The 16,019-nt window shown below is 54.0% G+C and overlaps 8 protein-coding genes across 8 annotated transcripts; 3 read left to right on the top strand and 5 right to left on the bottom strand.

Annotated features, from left to right (window-relative positions):
- Positions 1–1,192: 1,192 nt before the first annotated feature.
- Positions 1,193–1,788, bottom strand: CORC01_08254 (uncharacterized protein; the record flags this gene model as incomplete). Its single annotated transcript, XM_022619887.1, has 2 exons — positions 1,193–1,512; positions 1,584–1,788. Coding segments are annotated over 2 exons (525 nt in total), but the record flags the coding sequence as incomplete, so codon positions are not given.
- A 3,006-nt stretch (positions 1,789–4,794) lies between these two features.
- CORC01_08253 (uncharacterized protein) lies at positions 4,795–5,529 on the bottom strand (the record flags this gene model as incomplete). The annotated part of the gene is made up of 2 exons (XM_022619886.1): positions 4,795–4,930; positions 4,988–5,529. The coding sequence occupies 2 exons, from the start codon at positions 5,527–5,529 to the stop codon at positions 4,795–4,797; spliced, it is 678 nt and encodes a 225-aa protein (XP_022473647.1).
- A 1,278-nt stretch (positions 5,530–6,807) lies between these two features.
- CORC01_08252 (uncharacterized protein) lies at positions 6,808–7,349 on the bottom strand (the record flags this gene model as incomplete). Its single annotated transcript, XM_022619885.1, has 2 exons — positions 6,808–6,987; positions 7,038–7,349. 2 exons carry the CDS (start codon positions 7,347–7,349, stop codon positions 6,808–6,810), a joined length of 492 nt encoding a protein of 163 aa, XP_022473646.1.
- A 1,105-nt stretch (positions 7,350–8,454) lies between these two features.
- Positions 8,455–8,763, top strand: CORC01_08251 (uncharacterized protein; the record flags this gene model as incomplete). Its single annotated transcript, XM_022619884.1, has 1 exon — positions 8,455–8,763. A coding segment is annotated over one exon (309 nt), but the record flags the coding sequence as incomplete, so codon positions are not given.
- Positions 8,764–9,982: 1,219 nt separating this feature from the next.
- Positions 9,983–10,279, top strand: CORC01_08250 (uncharacterized protein; the record flags this gene model as incomplete). Its single annotated transcript, XM_022619883.1, has 1 exon — positions 9,983–10,279. One exon carries the CDS (start codon positions 9,983–9,985, stop codon positions 10,277–10,279), a length of 297 nt encoding a protein of 98 aa, XP_022473644.1.
- A 1,845-nt stretch (positions 10,280–12,124) lies between these two features.
- Positions 12,125–13,735, top strand: CORC01_08249 (phosphatidylinositol N-acetylglucosaminyltransferase; the record flags this gene model as incomplete). Its single annotated transcript, XM_022619882.1, has 1 exon — positions 12,125–13,735. The coding sequence occupies one exon, from the start codon at positions 12,125–12,127 to the stop codon at positions 13,733–13,735; it is 1,611 nt and encodes a 536-aa protein (XP_022473643.1).
- A 130-nt stretch (positions 13,736–13,865) lies between these two features.
- On the bottom strand, positions 13,866–14,720 carry CORC01_08248 (uncharacterized protein; the record flags this gene model as incomplete). The annotated part of the gene is made up of 1 exon (XM_022619881.1): positions 13,866–14,720. The coding sequence occupies one exon, from the start codon at positions 14,718–14,720 to the stop codon at positions 13,866–13,868; it is 855 nt and encodes a 284-aa protein (XP_022473642.1).
- Positions 14,721–15,267: 547 nt separating this feature from the next.
- CORC01_08247 (uncharacterized protein) lies at positions 15,268–15,873 on the bottom strand (the record flags this gene model as incomplete). Its single annotated transcript, XM_022619880.1, has 1 exon — positions 15,268–15,873. One exon carries the CDS (start codon positions 15,871–15,873, stop codon positions 15,268–15,270), a length of 606 nt encoding a protein of 201 aa, XP_022473641.1.
- Between the last annotated feature and the right edge of the window lie 146 nt (positions 15,874–16,019).

The raw sequence follows: 16,019 nt of genomic DNA, 5'->3' as shown, positions 1-16,019 counted from the left end.
CAGAAGCACCCTCAGCAAGCCATATCTGATCATCCGTTACCGTAAAAGGGGAACCCATTCCGAGAGCCTGTCGAGAAGTGTGATAAAAACATTCGTAGTCAAGTTCTTTCCAAACCTCTTGATCTACATGTAAACGTGGGTTACCATGCATTCCGAATCGTTCAACCCACTGATAGGTCTCGGCGCGAATTAACTCTCCCGCCATGGACCCGTTAAGTCGTGTTTGCACACAGCACCAACCACACAGTAACGTTCTGCGCGGAGCTATAGAGGCGGTGCATGAGAAGTACTTGGTGCTTTTTTCCTCGGTGTTGGCCTGGTCGATACAGAATGCGTCTATCCACAGTGGCACCGTCTCCAGCGCATACCTGACTTTGGGCGGATATTTCCGAGGTGTCGGAGGGCAATTTCCTATTGATAGACATCGGAACTCAAGGAAAGTGCTGAGGAAGTCGAACAGATTCTCAGATATCTCCATTGCTTTGCCGTCGCAGATAATCATATACGCCCTCCCTGGCTCTGGCTCTTGGGCCTCCTGCGAGTTACTGTACTTTGGTAGCTGTCAAATGTACGACAGCGCAGCGAAGACCGATTCATCGGCCAGGTCTACCTCTTTGAGCGAGAGGCAGAGTCCGTGAGGGTGGTTTTTATCCCGCGAGATGCTGAGCAGGCGTGCAGAGTCAATTGTTGACAGAGCACGGTACTGATATCCCGCAAACGACGTAGTCACAGTTTTAGCGACGATACCAAAGAGTTTTGATCAATTGCTATTTGAAATGGATTTGAGAAAAGTGTAAGTCAAGCTGGAGAAGCACACGAACAACTGGGAATCGGCGTGATCAGGCTGCCTCATGTCCAAGTGTTGATACGGTACAGCCACATGACCTGCGTGCCAACATGCGTATCTAGTGGTTCTGCATCCAATGTCGCGTTGGTGTAAGCACTACACACTGGGTCATATGATTTCCTAATGATGATCCAAAACCTCGTGATTGAAGGGATGTGGGTGATGCTCGTCCCTGATGATGATGCATTATTATTGTGCACGCTAATTGGAGGTATATGCATCTCATGTTCATACTCGCCTCGGTCCCGAGTCCTCCTATGACCTGCCATGACAATCTCACTACAAAGTTGTGAAAATTTCCGTCTCGTCCATGGGCCCCCTTCCACTATTTTTATTTCTCTTGTCTTAGGTGTTCACGGCAGTAATGGCTTTAAGAAGCAAGAGGGACGTCCCGAGCACAAAGGAGCTCATAACGCAATTTATTATGCATGCATGAAGTTCCTGGCGCTTTTCCCCAGCTTGGAGGCGTCTCACCATCTTGTCTTGGTCTCTCGGAAGTCTGTCGAGCCCCCCCTGTCGATCCACCCATTGGTTGATTGCATACTCCTTGGGGTTACTGAGGACCTCGACGACTTGCGTTAAGAAACTCTTCAAATTTCCAAGGGTTTCAGGGTAGAAGTTGGGCGCAAGGGTTTTGAGAAGCGGTTCTTGTTGTCTCCTTGTGGCTAAAGTCTTAAATGGTGATTTTTCGAGGTTGCTAGCATTATATATACCCCCGCGGATCCTCCCGTCGTTCCTTCTCGGCGACTTGTACCTGTAGCCCATCTTGGCTTTTCTATGAATCCACGAAAAGGTTTATCTTGGTGAGGGCTACCAAATATACTTTGTTTGCAGCTAGTAGAGATCTCAAGGGCCTTCCGTGACGGAGAGGCAGGGATCTTGCGTGTCTTGGTACCTTTCAGGAGGCGACGGTTGTCTAATGTGACTGTCCTTGTACTCCGGAACCTTGAACATGGTCTTGACTCTTGAAGTTGCTGATGCGACTTGGACTTGTAATCTTCAGTGATATCTGTGACTGGAGATACTCTGCAAAGTGATTTTGTAGATTAGAGAGTCCCCTTAAATACCGTCAATTGACATGCTTCGGAGAAAGGCCATTGAGTATCGCTTAAGGCTACTTTCCGTTTGGTTACATAGCCCATCTTTGGCTGGTTTGAAAAGGTTATCAACCTGCGCCGCTTCTGTTGGCGGAACTTCGTCGATTCCATGGCTTGGACGCTGTCAAATTCGAGGTTGAATACAAGGTCAGGCTGAGCTCAAATTCCCACCACAAAAGTCTCACAGCAAGCTATTACTGGAAGAAAGAACGAGAGAAAGATGCAATGATATAAAGCGGCATCTGCCGGGCTAGACCGACCCGTATGTGTAGTCGAAAGCAAATCAGATATTGCCAAGTTTTGAAGTCACAGTCATCCTGCTCTCTGGCCGTTGCCTCCCACTGCTTTGTACGCTATTGATTGAATACAACGAGTTACACACTAGAAAGATAGAAGGGGGAGAAGGGATGCCTCCTAACAATGCATTTGGATGTATTTGCTGCGTCTTGATGCCGCCGTAGTGTGACAGGGCGCTCTGCTTTGTGTGTCTCTTCATACCCCATATTCGAAGCGCCATCGGCATTGAGTCATTGTACCTTTCCTTGGGACACTGTGGTCTTGTTCCCCTGAGAATTCAAACCTTCCACGACAGGAACACTCAACGTTAGCAGCAGATACCCGGCCAACCAAACCCTGCTCCGTCGCAACTCTTCCGCGGCCTGGATTTCCATTGGCCTCTCTGATTCTCCAAGGCCATGACGACACTCTCCAAGTTGAGCCGCCTTGATTATGCAAGGGAGGGCATGTAGAACATGTCGTGGACCTACATTGAGGGTCCACAACATGAGCGATGCGCCCCTCGATCTACCTTTTTTTAGGTTTCGCACCCAGAACACCGGGTGTATTGGAGTTCCAAATTGTGTGATCAAATCTAATTACTACTGTTCTCGATCTTGTGCAACTCAAAATCAAGGATTAGAGGGGCCAGATTCCCGAGGATATTTATGCCGATGTCATTGAATTTGCACAGCCCCTCCTTGACGTGGCTCGTTTGATAATTCCCAAAGTAAACACCGCGGCGGACTCGTGGGCTGTTCTACTACGCCGTCCAAGATGAGCCATCGTATCATCCCGCTTATCTAATCTGTTCTCGAATCATCAAAAACTGTAAAAGCGACATCGTACGTCAGGCGACTTACTACCTATCAATATCTCGTGCTGCATTTCCACTCCCATGTCTCCCAGGCGTCCAAGCACGCATCATGCAAAATGCCACTAGACGGAACAGTTAATAAAAGTCTAGTCTTCTACTTCTTCACGTCCCGGACGTAGCAAGTGTCCCCGAAACATAGGCGGGCTACCCCACACGTCTACGCATCGTCACCAACCGCAACAAAACGACGATAACCTCACAAAAAGATCAAAAGACATACAACACCAGGTATTCGCTGGTCGTCACCGACCCAACTACTAATCCGGCCCTCATTAGCTTATCTATGGGAGAGCGGACGGGATCCCGAGTTTTCCAATGGGTATGGTCGTATGTGGTGGTTTAAAGGCGCAAGGTGGAAGATATCGTGAGATTGGCGGGTTCCCTTGGCAATACTGATCGACCACACACTCGAGTACAACAAACCTGAACTTTTCTCATTATTAAGTCAGGAAGGGCATCCCATCATTGGTTTCTCTTCCCTTCGGAAGATTAGCGCTGGGAGATAACTGGACTGCTAATATGGCCGTCGGCGAATTGCTTCGTGATGACGGCTGAATGTGACCTGCGCTTGCGATGCTTCAACTCTGTACGCGCGTCCTCTTTGAACCTTTTCTTTGCCAGAGGAACAGGGACTGAGATGGGAAGTACGTGCGAGGTATGCAGCCCGCGGCTTTGGGCGTTGGGAGCTCGAGTATCTGGCGTGTGAGAGCCACGTTATCAAGACGGGAAATAACGTTCCGTGCGTCAATGACAAGACTGCGACTATGTATGGTCCCTTTGATTTCTGATCTGATCTTTGAAATGGCCTGGCTTTCAAAGGCATCTGTGATTGTCAATGAGCTGTGTGCGACGCTGTTTTCTCCCGCCAGGGATGATGGTGTTGGCCGTGATGAGTAACGTTTGCCGGCGTCCGTCATTTTTTGTTCCGTCGCAGAAACCCCTCTTACCCCCCCTTCTCCTCAGCAGCCGCTGAATCAACGACGCTGATCAATCGCGGGAGACTCGCCAACCCTTTTTGTCACCTTGTCCCGGCACTTACAGAAAAAGAAAAGTCCTGTAGACGGCCGCAGCAATGCCCGTCGAATCCAAAACCCCATACATAGCATACGCCGAAAATACAATACAGAGATGAGTGTCTTCTGCTTTGGACTGGCTACGCGAGCAGGCCAGTAGTAAGCTACCAACGATCAGTTTAAGCGGAATTAAAAGTATATAGACTTTTTCGGCAAGTCGGGCCCCCACGCATAGATGGCTCTCTTGGAGACTCGCCCGTGACGACTGATCGCCGAACCCCGTCTTCATCCGCGCTTCAGAATATGAGACGGGATCATTAGAGGGTGGCAGACTTCGGATCAAGCAGGGAGTCAGTCCGAGCTTAGAGTTTCTCATTTCCATTTACTGCCGTCACTCACGAAGCCGTGGCTGACGCAGGAATGCTTGTGCTACGCCCCGGGCCGTTTTGCTCGCTGCAGTCACTGCTTGTAGAGAAGAAAGGGGACGTTGATATTTGTTTATGGATTTTATTTGTTTTTTTTTATCCATGTTGTTAACCAGCGCTGCGCTCAATACTAGTAAGATGGTATCGCAATGTCTAGTAATCACATTAAAATAGTCCGTGGGTCCTGAGACGCTTTGGAGTTGTTTTTCTTTTTTTGTTTCCCTTGTTTTACCCCCCATGGGTAAACCACCAAGCCCCATCACGGTCTCGGTTCCTCGGCACCCTGTTCCTCGTCGTAAATAGGTACCGAGTCACATCGAAACGATGGTGTCTTGAACGCCTTCTCGTCCACCTCCAAGCGGATCACCCCTTGCGGGTCATAGTGCTGGCGTACGCTGCGTATCTATTAGTCTAATGCACTTTTTTGAGCAGTCGATGCTGATGAAACTCACCCTTGGAAGGTAGTACCGATAAATTCCAGCACCAAAAGGACAAGAACCAGAGCTATGACGGCGCCGAGGACAATGAGATCGGGATGCTGCTCAAAGACTCGCGTCATCGGCCGGGAGATATGTTCCCAGCACTGCGAAAGACTAGTGGGCAGCATCTCCGCCAATCCGTCCTTGAGCGACATTGGCGTGATTTTCTCGGGGGTCCCGTCGCCCACCACGTCCACCACTCTGTCTTTGCCACGAGATGCCGGGTGCTTCGACAGGGACTGGAGGTAGACCGTCGTCAGCGGCCGGGGTGCGGCGAGGACGACTGACGGGGGCATGTCCTCGGATGGTGATACTGGCTCGTTATCGAATTCGGTTTCGCTATCATAGACGGCAGTCAAGGGCCGTGTGCGGTGTAAGGACACGCGTGATACCCTCGTTAGACGGCGTGCCTCGGTCCTCACGACAGACACCATATCTGAGATAGTTGACGGAACGGGAGCCGCCAAGCTCAGTTGCGTGATGCCAAGGGCGCAGAGAAATGATGAAGGCTTCATTTTGTCGATGATTACGTTTGGTTGGGTGTGCTTGTTTTGTATACAAGAACTGGTGTTATGCTGCTCGAGAAGATGTCGTCGTTGTCGTCTTGTCTTGATCGATCCTGCTTCTCGGTGGTGGATAAGATTTCAGGGTCGGCGTCTACTTATTGATGTTCCACGATAATTGAAGACGTTGAAATGACTCTGACCAGAGGATCGAGGGACCTGAGTTCTTTTTCTGGTCTTCACTGCAATCGAAGTAGGTCGTGTGAGTTGATGTTACTGGCTTGTGAGGCTTAATACGATTCCAAGCACGACTGCGTCAATGTCGGTTCCTCCGATGTTCTCACGCCAAGGCGATAGTCGAAAAGCAGTGATAGGTGGGTAGACGTGGAAGTTCTAGGCGGAGGGCCGTGGTAGTTGTACGGAGATGGGTAAAGCGAAGCGGGGTGTGCCAAAACGTCAAGGGATATATGTCCAAGTCTGGGCAACCCAATCTGTTAGAGAAGAGATCCGGCGACAGCGGCAGGGCGACCAGAGACAGTCGAGGCAAGGTGCGAAACCGAGCGCAGAAAAGTCACCGTAATGGAGGGCGGGAAAGCTCGCAGGCGAGTGAAACAAAACAAGTAACGGGCTCTGGTGTGTTCCCGAGTTGTGAGGAATGAAGAAGATGGGATGGGGCGACTAATGGTAGGTGTGAGACCGGGTGCAGCCAGGAGGAGAGAGCAGAACGGGAGAGGTAGGTGTTCGTGGAATTTGATGTGTCAAGGCGAGCGAGGTCTGAAAGTAATATAACGAGAAAAAGAGACACCCTCGACTCGTCCGGAGTGAGGAGAGATGGGGTCTGATCTGAAATAGGACTGACTATCCGTGACCAGCTGCAAGTGTGTTTGTGCAGAAGACAAGAGGCATGGGCGGGTGAGGTGGTAGTGTTATGTATGATCCAGAGGAGAATGGCCGAGAGAAAGGAGAGCAAACCCGACTTTAACGCATTGGGATTAATATGGCATTAGCTTCACCCAAGACGGCGTTTCTGTTCACAACTTTCGCCCTCCCTCCGTCTTCTCACGAAACCTAGCCAGCCAGCCAGCCAGGCCAGAGCCAAACTCGTCCTCCTTGTCCTCCTCCTCTCTCTCAGATCCCTCTGGTCTGTTCTCTGCTTTCCCTCACAAAAAGTGGGTGCTGGGGCCCGGCCGCTGTCCCCCTCTGCCTTCGGGCGGCAGGCCAGGACCGGGATCTAGGCTCAGCCAGGCATGCAGGGATGATCTGGACCCTGTGGGCTGTGGTGCACCCTGTTTAATGCAGCGGGTGGGCGTCTCGATTCAAACATGGTAGGCCGCAAGCTTCTTCTCTCCCTGAATTTGCCAGGGCGTGTCCCGGACCGTACAAAGTGCCAGCACACGCACATGGTGACATGGCTACTACAGAGTAACATGGACGGCACCAGTCGATGAGTCGTGCCCCAGGATCGTTTGTCTTTAAAAGCTCCGGCCCCCAGTATGAAGAAGCAAGGGCAACTGCTTAGCTGCGCTCTCTCCGAAATGGACAGATGGGACGGGAGAGGCACGCACGGCATCGGCAACGGTAGCGGCACACTCAAATGATGACTGACTCTGAAGGCCTGTAATGAAAACGAGTAGAGCCTGCCGAGTAACCGACCTCGTGCGCTGTGTTCTGGCGATCCTCGTTTCTTTGCGTAAAGTTGATAGGCTCGCCGGCCTTGCGGCTCTGGCTCTTGTCTGCGTTGTTTTCGGTACCCGGCTTACTCGGCCCCCATCATCGGTGAAAATCAAAAAGGTGAGATGCGACGTGGAGGGCCACCTTGAACATGACTTCATGAGCAACTCCGTTTGCGAATCTTTTCTCCTGTAACCCGATTTAGGATCGAACAACGAGGTTGGAAGTCGGAGCCAAGGTGGACGCGGGGGTGAGCTGGGTCGCCCGTCTGCACTACCACCTCGCCCAAACCCAAAAGGCGCGTTAGTTAGTGGGTTGGCAGGCAGGTTTGGCAAAGTCCCCTGGATTGTTCTTTCCGTCGCGGCTTGCCCATGCATTTCGGGGGGTTCTGCAGACCGTAGGGCACCCACCAGACTTGAACAGGGATAGCCAGTGTTTGCACGGGCAGCCCAAGGGGCCGCGGGATTCGAGGGACGCGAGATGGAAAAGGAGAGACAGAGACAGACAGAGTACGGTAGACTTGCTTGCGAGGATTGGAAACCCTAACAACCAGGGAAAGAGTCCAGAGTCCAAGTAACAAGGACGCAATCCTTGCCAGCAGATCTCATGTGTCACGGCCGAAGGCCGAACGGGGTGTTCCATACGTGCATTTGGTGTCGACCGAGGTTGAGAAGAGACGAAAGACACCACGGACAAAAAAGACGCCGCCGTATGGAGTATGGATGGATTCCAATCGGTATGTCAGGGGAAAGACCCGACGTTTGCCATCACAAGCTGGAGGTGTAAAGCCAGGTTGTCAAATCAAGCTTCCACATTGCTGCTGCTTCGTTTAATTATGTCACGATTGGGGCGAGGAAGGACAGCATGCAGTGAAAAAGAACAAAGCAAGCTATTGAAATTTGAAGCTGTGAATGCAAGCCCACGTCCGGTCAGCCCAACAACTTCTGGGTAAGCGACAACCCCATCTGGACGGCACATTGCCCGATTGTGCCCTATGATTCGTGGCTGCGCTTTCCCAGCTGTGCTCCCCCCCCCCCTCCCCTTCCCTCCTCCTCCCCAAAGATCCCCGGCTTCCCTGCAAGAACGCAGTTTCCTATTGGAAGTGCAGCTGCTCGCAAGCACGACACCTGAATGGCAGGACGGATGATTAATGTGTACTTGCTCCATGTACTCTGTACGAATTTGCGCAACTTGGCAAAGGAAGGGAAAGGAAAGAATCAAGCTTTCCTCGAGTAATCCTTCGCAGCTTGGCCGACCCCCGTCTGGTCCCCTCAGCTTTCATTTCCCGCCTTCTGCCCGTCCACATCTGCCAACGGGAGCACGTGGGCAGCGAAACTGGCCCTGTGCGAGTCCTGGCTCTTGAGATCACCACACAGAAGCTTTGCCTTTCTTGGCGGTTCTCAGGCGTACGATGGAGCGAATCACATAATACCACCCACCGTCACGAGCGGAACTCCTCCCACAGCGTCCTTCTCCAAGCACCAAAATATCGCCGCGTCTGGCCCATGGCCATTGAATTTCGCGGAGAGAAAAGAAAGGAAGCGAGAAAAACGACCGGCAAAGCGAAGAAAATGAATCACGCAAACCAATCCCTGCTCTCCCACAGCTAGAGTGATGATCCGGCTCCCACTGGGACCACCGTGATGGAGAGCGACGTTTCCCAAGCCACGAGAAGGGACGCTGACTCTTCGGCCTATCCTTCCTCCATCCATGGTCCATGGTTCATGTTCACGGCACTGCTTCCCACGGAAATGGGGCCATGGAATTACGCACGGCACGCGGTATCCCGCCTCTTCTCCACGGATATCTGTATAGCGACTACAGCTAGACACTACCGGTTTAGCGCACTTTGAGACTGCCTGTCTGCGGTCGCCGCCCGGGTCGATAGCCCATCAGTTTTGGATTTTATGCCGATGGCCCCTGTCGATTTGGCGTGTCCAGGTTGCTTAGTGAAGCCTCGTCCAACCAGCCAGTTCTCACGATGCTTGGCGCTTTCGTGGCTGCAGACCTGGTACAGAGGAGATTGCACTCAGCTGCGCCCTATCCTACGGATATGCATGCGGCACGCTGCGCACGACGGCCAGTACTCAGCGCCGAGACACTGCCTCTTTCAAAGAAATGAAGGGAGCCCGTCAACAGCAATTCGACACCGTCAGCAATCATCTTTATCTACCATACAACCTCCGAGTTGTCCTGGGCTGGGACGACAAAAGATCCTCTTCGACTTGGGTACACTTTACGCCCGAGACCCCGTCATGACAATACCCACCAACAAACGCCTAATGCGACGGTCTCTCTGTCCAGTGCCAGGTGAGAGTTGGCGCCAAAGCCAAATCGCAGCTGGCGAACCCAAGCAATGGATCGACGCCCAGGATCCACTGATTAGCGCTCCGGTTCCATTGCTTGGACTTCTTTTCTAGAGTCACCACACCACTGGCGCGGCAGATGCCGACATCGCTATGCCAGCCGCCGTGCCGCCGTCAAATGGCCTGCACATTCGCCATTTTCGTTGCAATGCGGTGATTGAAGACATCGCTCACATGTCTCTCTTGAGCTACAAGGTGGCCGTAACTGGACGGAGCAAGCATTAACGAACCAGAAACATGAAATCCCCCGTCTTGGGAAGTTGGAGCCTGCCAAGCCTGCCTCCGTCCTCCTGTGACAGTTTCGTTCCATTACAACCGAGGCCCACATCGGCAGCAGCTGCGATACCCGCCTTTTCTTGCCCTCCATGATGAGGTTGTCTGAACGCCAAAACGGTTTCAACAGATGCTCTCAGACCAGCCCACCGACAATGGGCACGCAAAGCACCGGGTGCCATGGGAATGAGACTTTGAGGACCCCGAACCCGCATACATCTGACTTTGCCAAGCTTGCCAAGCACGTCCGGCAAGACTTGCAACAGCAAGCAATGTTTGAAGAGAGGAGGTCGAGCCGAATCGTCGCAGATCGCCCGCTCGTTGATGTCATGTTGCCTTTGTTCCTGAGTCTGAAGGAAAGGGGATCGTCGATGCCACCCCGACCCTCACTCGGCCGTCCCATCGAGCTGATCGTGAGGCTATTCGCACTAGTGTCGCCGAAACGTCAGTAACTCGAGCCCCTTGGGCCAGAACCAGATCCGCGCTGTTGCCAAGAATCTCCCAGCAGAAGAAGGCAGAGTACTCCGTAAAGGCGTTGGAGTTCTTCTGATCGGCCCACCCGAGTTCCAAATTAAGCAGTCACGTCCAGGCGAGATCTCTCACACACACTCTCTCTCTCTTTGTGTACGGGTAGCGCCCTGTAGGCATGCCTGCCATTGCTGCAGCCTGCTACATTTCCGGCCTAGTCCCTGTAGGGCGCGGCGAGTGGTCTGGACCGCGCGACATAAACCATGCCAACGCGGAGGGGCCTGGCTGGGGAGGGGCCCAGAAGATTGGTACCAGCCGAAGGCGAACGATGGACTAAAGAATCACCGACGAGCACACGACCACGAGAGCGATAGAGAACAAATGTCGCCATTGACTAGCAACGGGTGGACGGGGATGTCCATTCAGCCCTCAGGAACGCAGCATGAGGGCCGATTCCAGCGGGACAACCAGTCAACCAGGGGAGAATTAGCGAACAAACTTTGTGCCGAGGCGGGGCTCCCTGCAAAGAAATCCGGGGCCATCTAGGCAGACAGAAACGAGACTGCTGGCTTCAAAGTGCTTCTGGAATTGCTTTTCGGATTTCACGGGCACATGGGTCTGGCGGGGCACGGTGTTGCCGGCGGTGCCCTTTGAGGCAGAGCCAGGCGGTGCAGAACAAGGCGAGGTGGAGCCCCGTTCGAGGGTCGTTTCTCTCGGGAATCGGGCACCTGTCGTACGGATGCTAGTGGACCGCTAGCCTCGTGGTCTGGTATAGTGTTCTTGTGTTGATGTTGTTGTTGTTGGTGGTGATGCTGTCGAGAATCCGGCGCTGGGACGCCGCGGGTTGCGATTCTGGACGTAATCTGATGTGTTGCTTGGCAGTATATAGTGTCTTGCATCGCCACGGAAAGTTAGGAACGATGACAGTTGCCTTTTTCGGGTCACTATGGACCATGGACGCGAGAAAGTCCACGAATACTGGGTTGTTGTCTGTCAAGAAGGGGGCCGCGGATCATGAGTGGGCCATGGCGGGAGCTGCGTGTCATGACACCATCATGAAGAGTTGGTTAACTTGGATTAGCTTTTGGGTAAGGTGGACGCGGACGCAATCCGTGGCAGGGTTGGAGGCGGACAGGCAGACAGGCAGTCATCTATTCCTTCCCATGATCTGTCCATGATCCATCCACCCGTCCGCCCATCCGTCGAGCCTACTGCGCGCGATAGAAAATAACCTTTGGTAGGTTCGGTGCTGGTTCCGAGCCTCGACTCGCCCCGACTCGGACATAAAAAAAAAAGAGAAGAATTAAGCTTGAGCTGGCGACGGTGGTTGAACGGACGGGACAATATACACATGCCCCACCCACCCTCCTTTCCGAGGTAACAGATGCAACAAGCAGAAGCTGCAGCACACACTCGTTGATGGGCTGCGGAGGACGCTTCTTTCGGCCACCGACCTGTCTGCTTTTTTGTTGGCTTGAAAATGTTGCCCAATCCAGCGACTTGGTCCGGGCTGCGCACCCTTGTCGAGTTCGACTGACTCGGCTTCCCCACCAATCCCCTTTCCCCGTCCGTGCACGCACCCTCTTTTATCTTTTCTTTTTTTTTGTCCTCCCCAGACCTGGCGGCCCCCCCCTGGCTCTTTCCCTCTCACGCGCATTCTGCGTGGCCTGACTTGGTCTACAGCCTTGCGCCGACTTCAGCCCATTTGCGACGGCGAGGCTGAGAAAGGTCTCGGTCTCAACGCTCTACCTTAGCCATCGCCACTACTACACTCATTTACGTTATTGAGTCTCGCACTCCTTATCTTTCCTTTCCTCAAGCCGCGCCTCATGTCACCGTCAACACCGACGGACTTTGGCACCTTCCCCCCGCCCCTCACCCGCTCCTCCACCCTGCCGACGGCCCTCAGCACCGGCACCACCAACAGCAGCACGAACAACAGCACCACCAACTTCCAGCGCCAAGACCGGTCCCGTCTCGCGCCCGAGGATGCTTTCCTAGCCACCTCCCCGCCGCGCCGACCGGTGCCCTCCTTCCCCGATGTCTCTGCCGGTGCAGACCACCGCGCCGCCCGCGCACGCCTCCGTCACAGCGCCGCCGCCGGCGACCGTTCGCGCTCTCGCCGGAGTCGCAAGCGGACGTGGAAGAAGCTGATGTGGGTGAAGCAGAGCTATCCGGACAACTACACGGACCAGAACACGTTCCTCGAGAGCCTCCAGCGCAACCCACGCCTGCAACCCTACGACTTTTGGCCCCTCGTCGCCGACTCCACCGTCATTGTCCAGCACGTCTGCTCCGTCATCCTCTTCATCGTGTGCTTCGTCCTCATATCCCAGGAACGGGTGTCGCCCGTGTCCATTGTGTCCTTTAGCAGCATGGCGACGTTCCTGGGATGGCTGCTATGGGAGCGGTGGGAGGCCGACGAGGAGCGCAAGGAACTCGGCGGCGGCGGCGGTCTGGCGGGCAGCTCGACGGCCGCGGGCAGGAGGTTGGAGCCCAGTCGTCGGACGGGGAGCATCATGAGGCGCCCGCCGCTGCACGCCGACGACGGCGGCACCGCCTCCTCGACGGCCACGACGGCCACAAGCTCCGCGACAAACCTCTCCAGCAGCGCCGAGCGGCCTCGTCTGGCGCGGCACGCGCACTCTGCCTCTGCGAGCTCCCTCATCTCCTCCACCTCGGCGACCTCGCATTCGGTCTACCGCCACCACAGCCAGGAAGTCACGAGCAACAGCAGTAGCGGCAACCCCTTCCCCCTCCCGCGTCGCTCGTCGTTCCCGCTACCGGGCGACGACAACAGCCGTCTCAACCAGCGCCTCAGCACTGTCAAGAGCGCCATCCTCATCTACTCGACCCTCCTCGGCCTTTCGCCGATCCTTAAGTCCCTCACAAAGTCGACGTCGAGCGACAGCATCTGGGCCATGTCCTTTTGGCTACTCACCATCAACATCTTCTTCTTTGACTACTCGGGCGGCGTCCGCGTCAACATACCCGCCTCGCTGTCCACCAATGCCGCGCTCATGGCCTCGACGGTGCTCGCGTCCCGCCTGCCGTCCACGGGCCAGGTCTTCAGCCTCACGCTCTTCAGCATCGAGGTGTTTGGTCTATTCCCCGTGTTTCGGCGGTACGCGAGGCACCGGAGCTGGGGGTACCACTATGCCATGACAGTGTTCCTCGTCCTGGGGGCGGGCGCCGGCGTGGGCGTGATTGTGGGTGATAATGGTGGTGGTGGTGGCACCTGTGCCGGGGTGGAATGGTCCTGCTGGCCTTGGAAGAGCGCGGTCGCGGGCATGGTTGTCAGCGTGCTCATCTCGGCGATTGCGATGGGCGGGTGTAGTTGGTGGTTGATTGGGTTGCAAAAGTACAAGAATGAGATTTATGGGCCGTGGGATCCGGCGAGGCCCATCATTATGAGTCGCCGGCTTTGGGATGATGGGTAGATGATGACTTTGCACTAGGGAGAGAGCCACGGTGTGATGTGATGGGTGAATCAATAGAGGTATTCAACAGGAGCATGCGTACGTACGACTGTGACTTCCATTGTTGTGTCTTCTTTGCCGTGTGTACAATCTAAGCTGCCGCAAGATACTGCAGCTTTTGGAGCTCATCGTCCTTGTCCTCTGGCTCCTCTTCTAAAACGTTCCTTGTCCCTCCTGACCTCGCCGCATCTTCACCCATCCCCCGGGGTCCTTGACTCGAATTTGAGCTTACAAAGGGATCCCAAAGGCATTGCAACAAGACACCGACGGACATGAAGGCGATCCAATACGCAGCAGGTGGTTTCCTGTCCATCTCGGGGTCAGGTTTGGAGAGTAGGACCTCGTCGTCCCCTTGACACGGTCGAGTGTCACTGTTGCCGCCGCCGCCGCCGTCGTCAGAGCCTCTCGACTCTCGGGACGGACGAGACAACCTCGCGAATTCGGTCAGGGTCTTTAACCGGTTCGCCATATCCGCCGCGATGGTCCTCATGCCACCTACATGTTTCGAGAATGGCAGCTGCTGCTGTTGCTGAGACTGCAGCAGACGGCGCCGGCGGAGGTGGTCCGTCGCGATTCTGGCGTTTGCGAGATGGGTTTTGGCTGCTGATGCTGCTGCTGCTTCGCCTACCGCTACGCTGGGCTGCTTCCATGGGACTAGTAATGCGAGTTCTGGGTGTGTGTTATTCGCTGGTGGTGTTGTGCCTGGACGGCGGTGGTGCGGGCGCGGGTGCGGTTTCGGTCGTGGTGTATGGGGGGGACCGTCGCGGAGGCTGTATCGTATAAAGGTGTCGATGTCTGGGTGGTTGACCTTTGCCTGGATGCTAGACGTGGAGGAGAGGAGGCGAGCTTGTGATGGGGTGTTGATTGGATCTCGGGTTGGAGTTGTCCTTGGACTTGTCTGGGAGAGCTGTCTCTTTAGAGGTGTGAAGAGTCTTGAAGGGATCATTGCTGCTGTTCTGTGGGATCTTTCTCGTTTTTTTTTTTTGCTACCTGATTCGGTTTTGGGGGGGGGGAATTATCATTTGCGAGGAATGATACGTAATGTTTCTACGTGTGGGAAATCCCTCGAGAAAAGCATCTAGGCGCTCATTTCGGAGATGGCACGAGCCTGAAAGTCTCTGTCCAGAGATATCGGTTTGCCATTGTTTTCAGGAAGTTTATCTCTATCATCTGGAACAACCTCGATGGTCTCCAGATGTCAACTTACTTGATCGGAGAGGCTCTATACTACCCTCTGGAACGAACACTGCTTTCCTTCTGGCAAGTGGTGCGGAAAAGAAGTCCAAAAACACATCGATAGTCATATGGTGACAGGCATGGTCTCGAGGCTCACAATTTTTTCCACAGGATATTTGAAAAAGCCCAAAATATATCATAGGGGTATCTCACTTCGAGATAAAAGAATACGATGATTAATGACTAGTTATTATACACTGCATCCAACAGCCAGCTTATTAAGCTCCTCAGACCGAGGACCGAGGACGCACCATCCCTCAGATACAAGCGGCGTACCAATACCGCGACCTCTCCGCGTTCTCGTCGCAGTGCATAGAGTATCTAGATACCTGCGGCTCTGCATCGTCATAATTCCTAATCCTCTTAAATGCCGCAATCCTCCTTCTCTCGGCCTCCTCCAAGAAAGCGCAATAGCTGTAGACGGCGAGGGAGAGGAGGATCGTCGTCGCCGTGCCGACTTTCCAAGAGGTTGCAGCAGTGGCCTTCAACCTCTCCGCCATCCCAAGGGTTCCTTGGCAGCTGCTGGTGAGTTTCTTCCGGATGGTTGGTCTTCCCGCTGGTGAATTGAGGGTCTTGTCCCTCGTGGCGACCTTCTGCGTCATCACCGTCTTATAGACGCTGTGCGGTGATTTGGTGAGTCTGGGTTGCGTTTCGAGATCTTTGAGGTGCTGCCTCGCGTTTTGGCCGGAAGAAGTTTTCAGAGAAGAGAAGAGCTCGGAGGGTGCTTTTCTCTTGTTTTCGGAGGCTGTTGTCGATAGCGGACGCGGCTGCTTGGTCCTGAATCTCGGAGCGGGCGGGACCATGGCTCTGATGGAGGGCATGGCGAGATACCTCTGAAATGCGACGTTGATTCTTCCTGCCATTTTATGTCTGCGTGTTTTGTCTTCTTTCTTACTTTTGTGGGTTTCGTGTTACATGTCTACAAGTGAGATTGGAAGGTCCTGGGGAGAGGCATGACTTGGCTATATGTATACCTGGGTCTGGTGCATCGGAGAAAGGTCAGGTAGGC

This window comes from Colletotrichum orchidophilum, assembly GCF_001831195.1.
Source record: "Colletotrichum orchidophilum strain IMI 309357 chromosome Unknown Scaffold_69.1, whole genome shotgun sequence".
NCBI classification, from domain to species: domain Eukaryota; kingdom Fungi; phylum Ascomycota; class Sordariomycetes; order Glomerellales; family Glomerellaceae; genus Colletotrichum; species Colletotrichum orchidophilum.
Note: the sequence above shows the minus strand (reverse complement) of the source record. Positions and strands in the feature narration are given on the sequence as shown.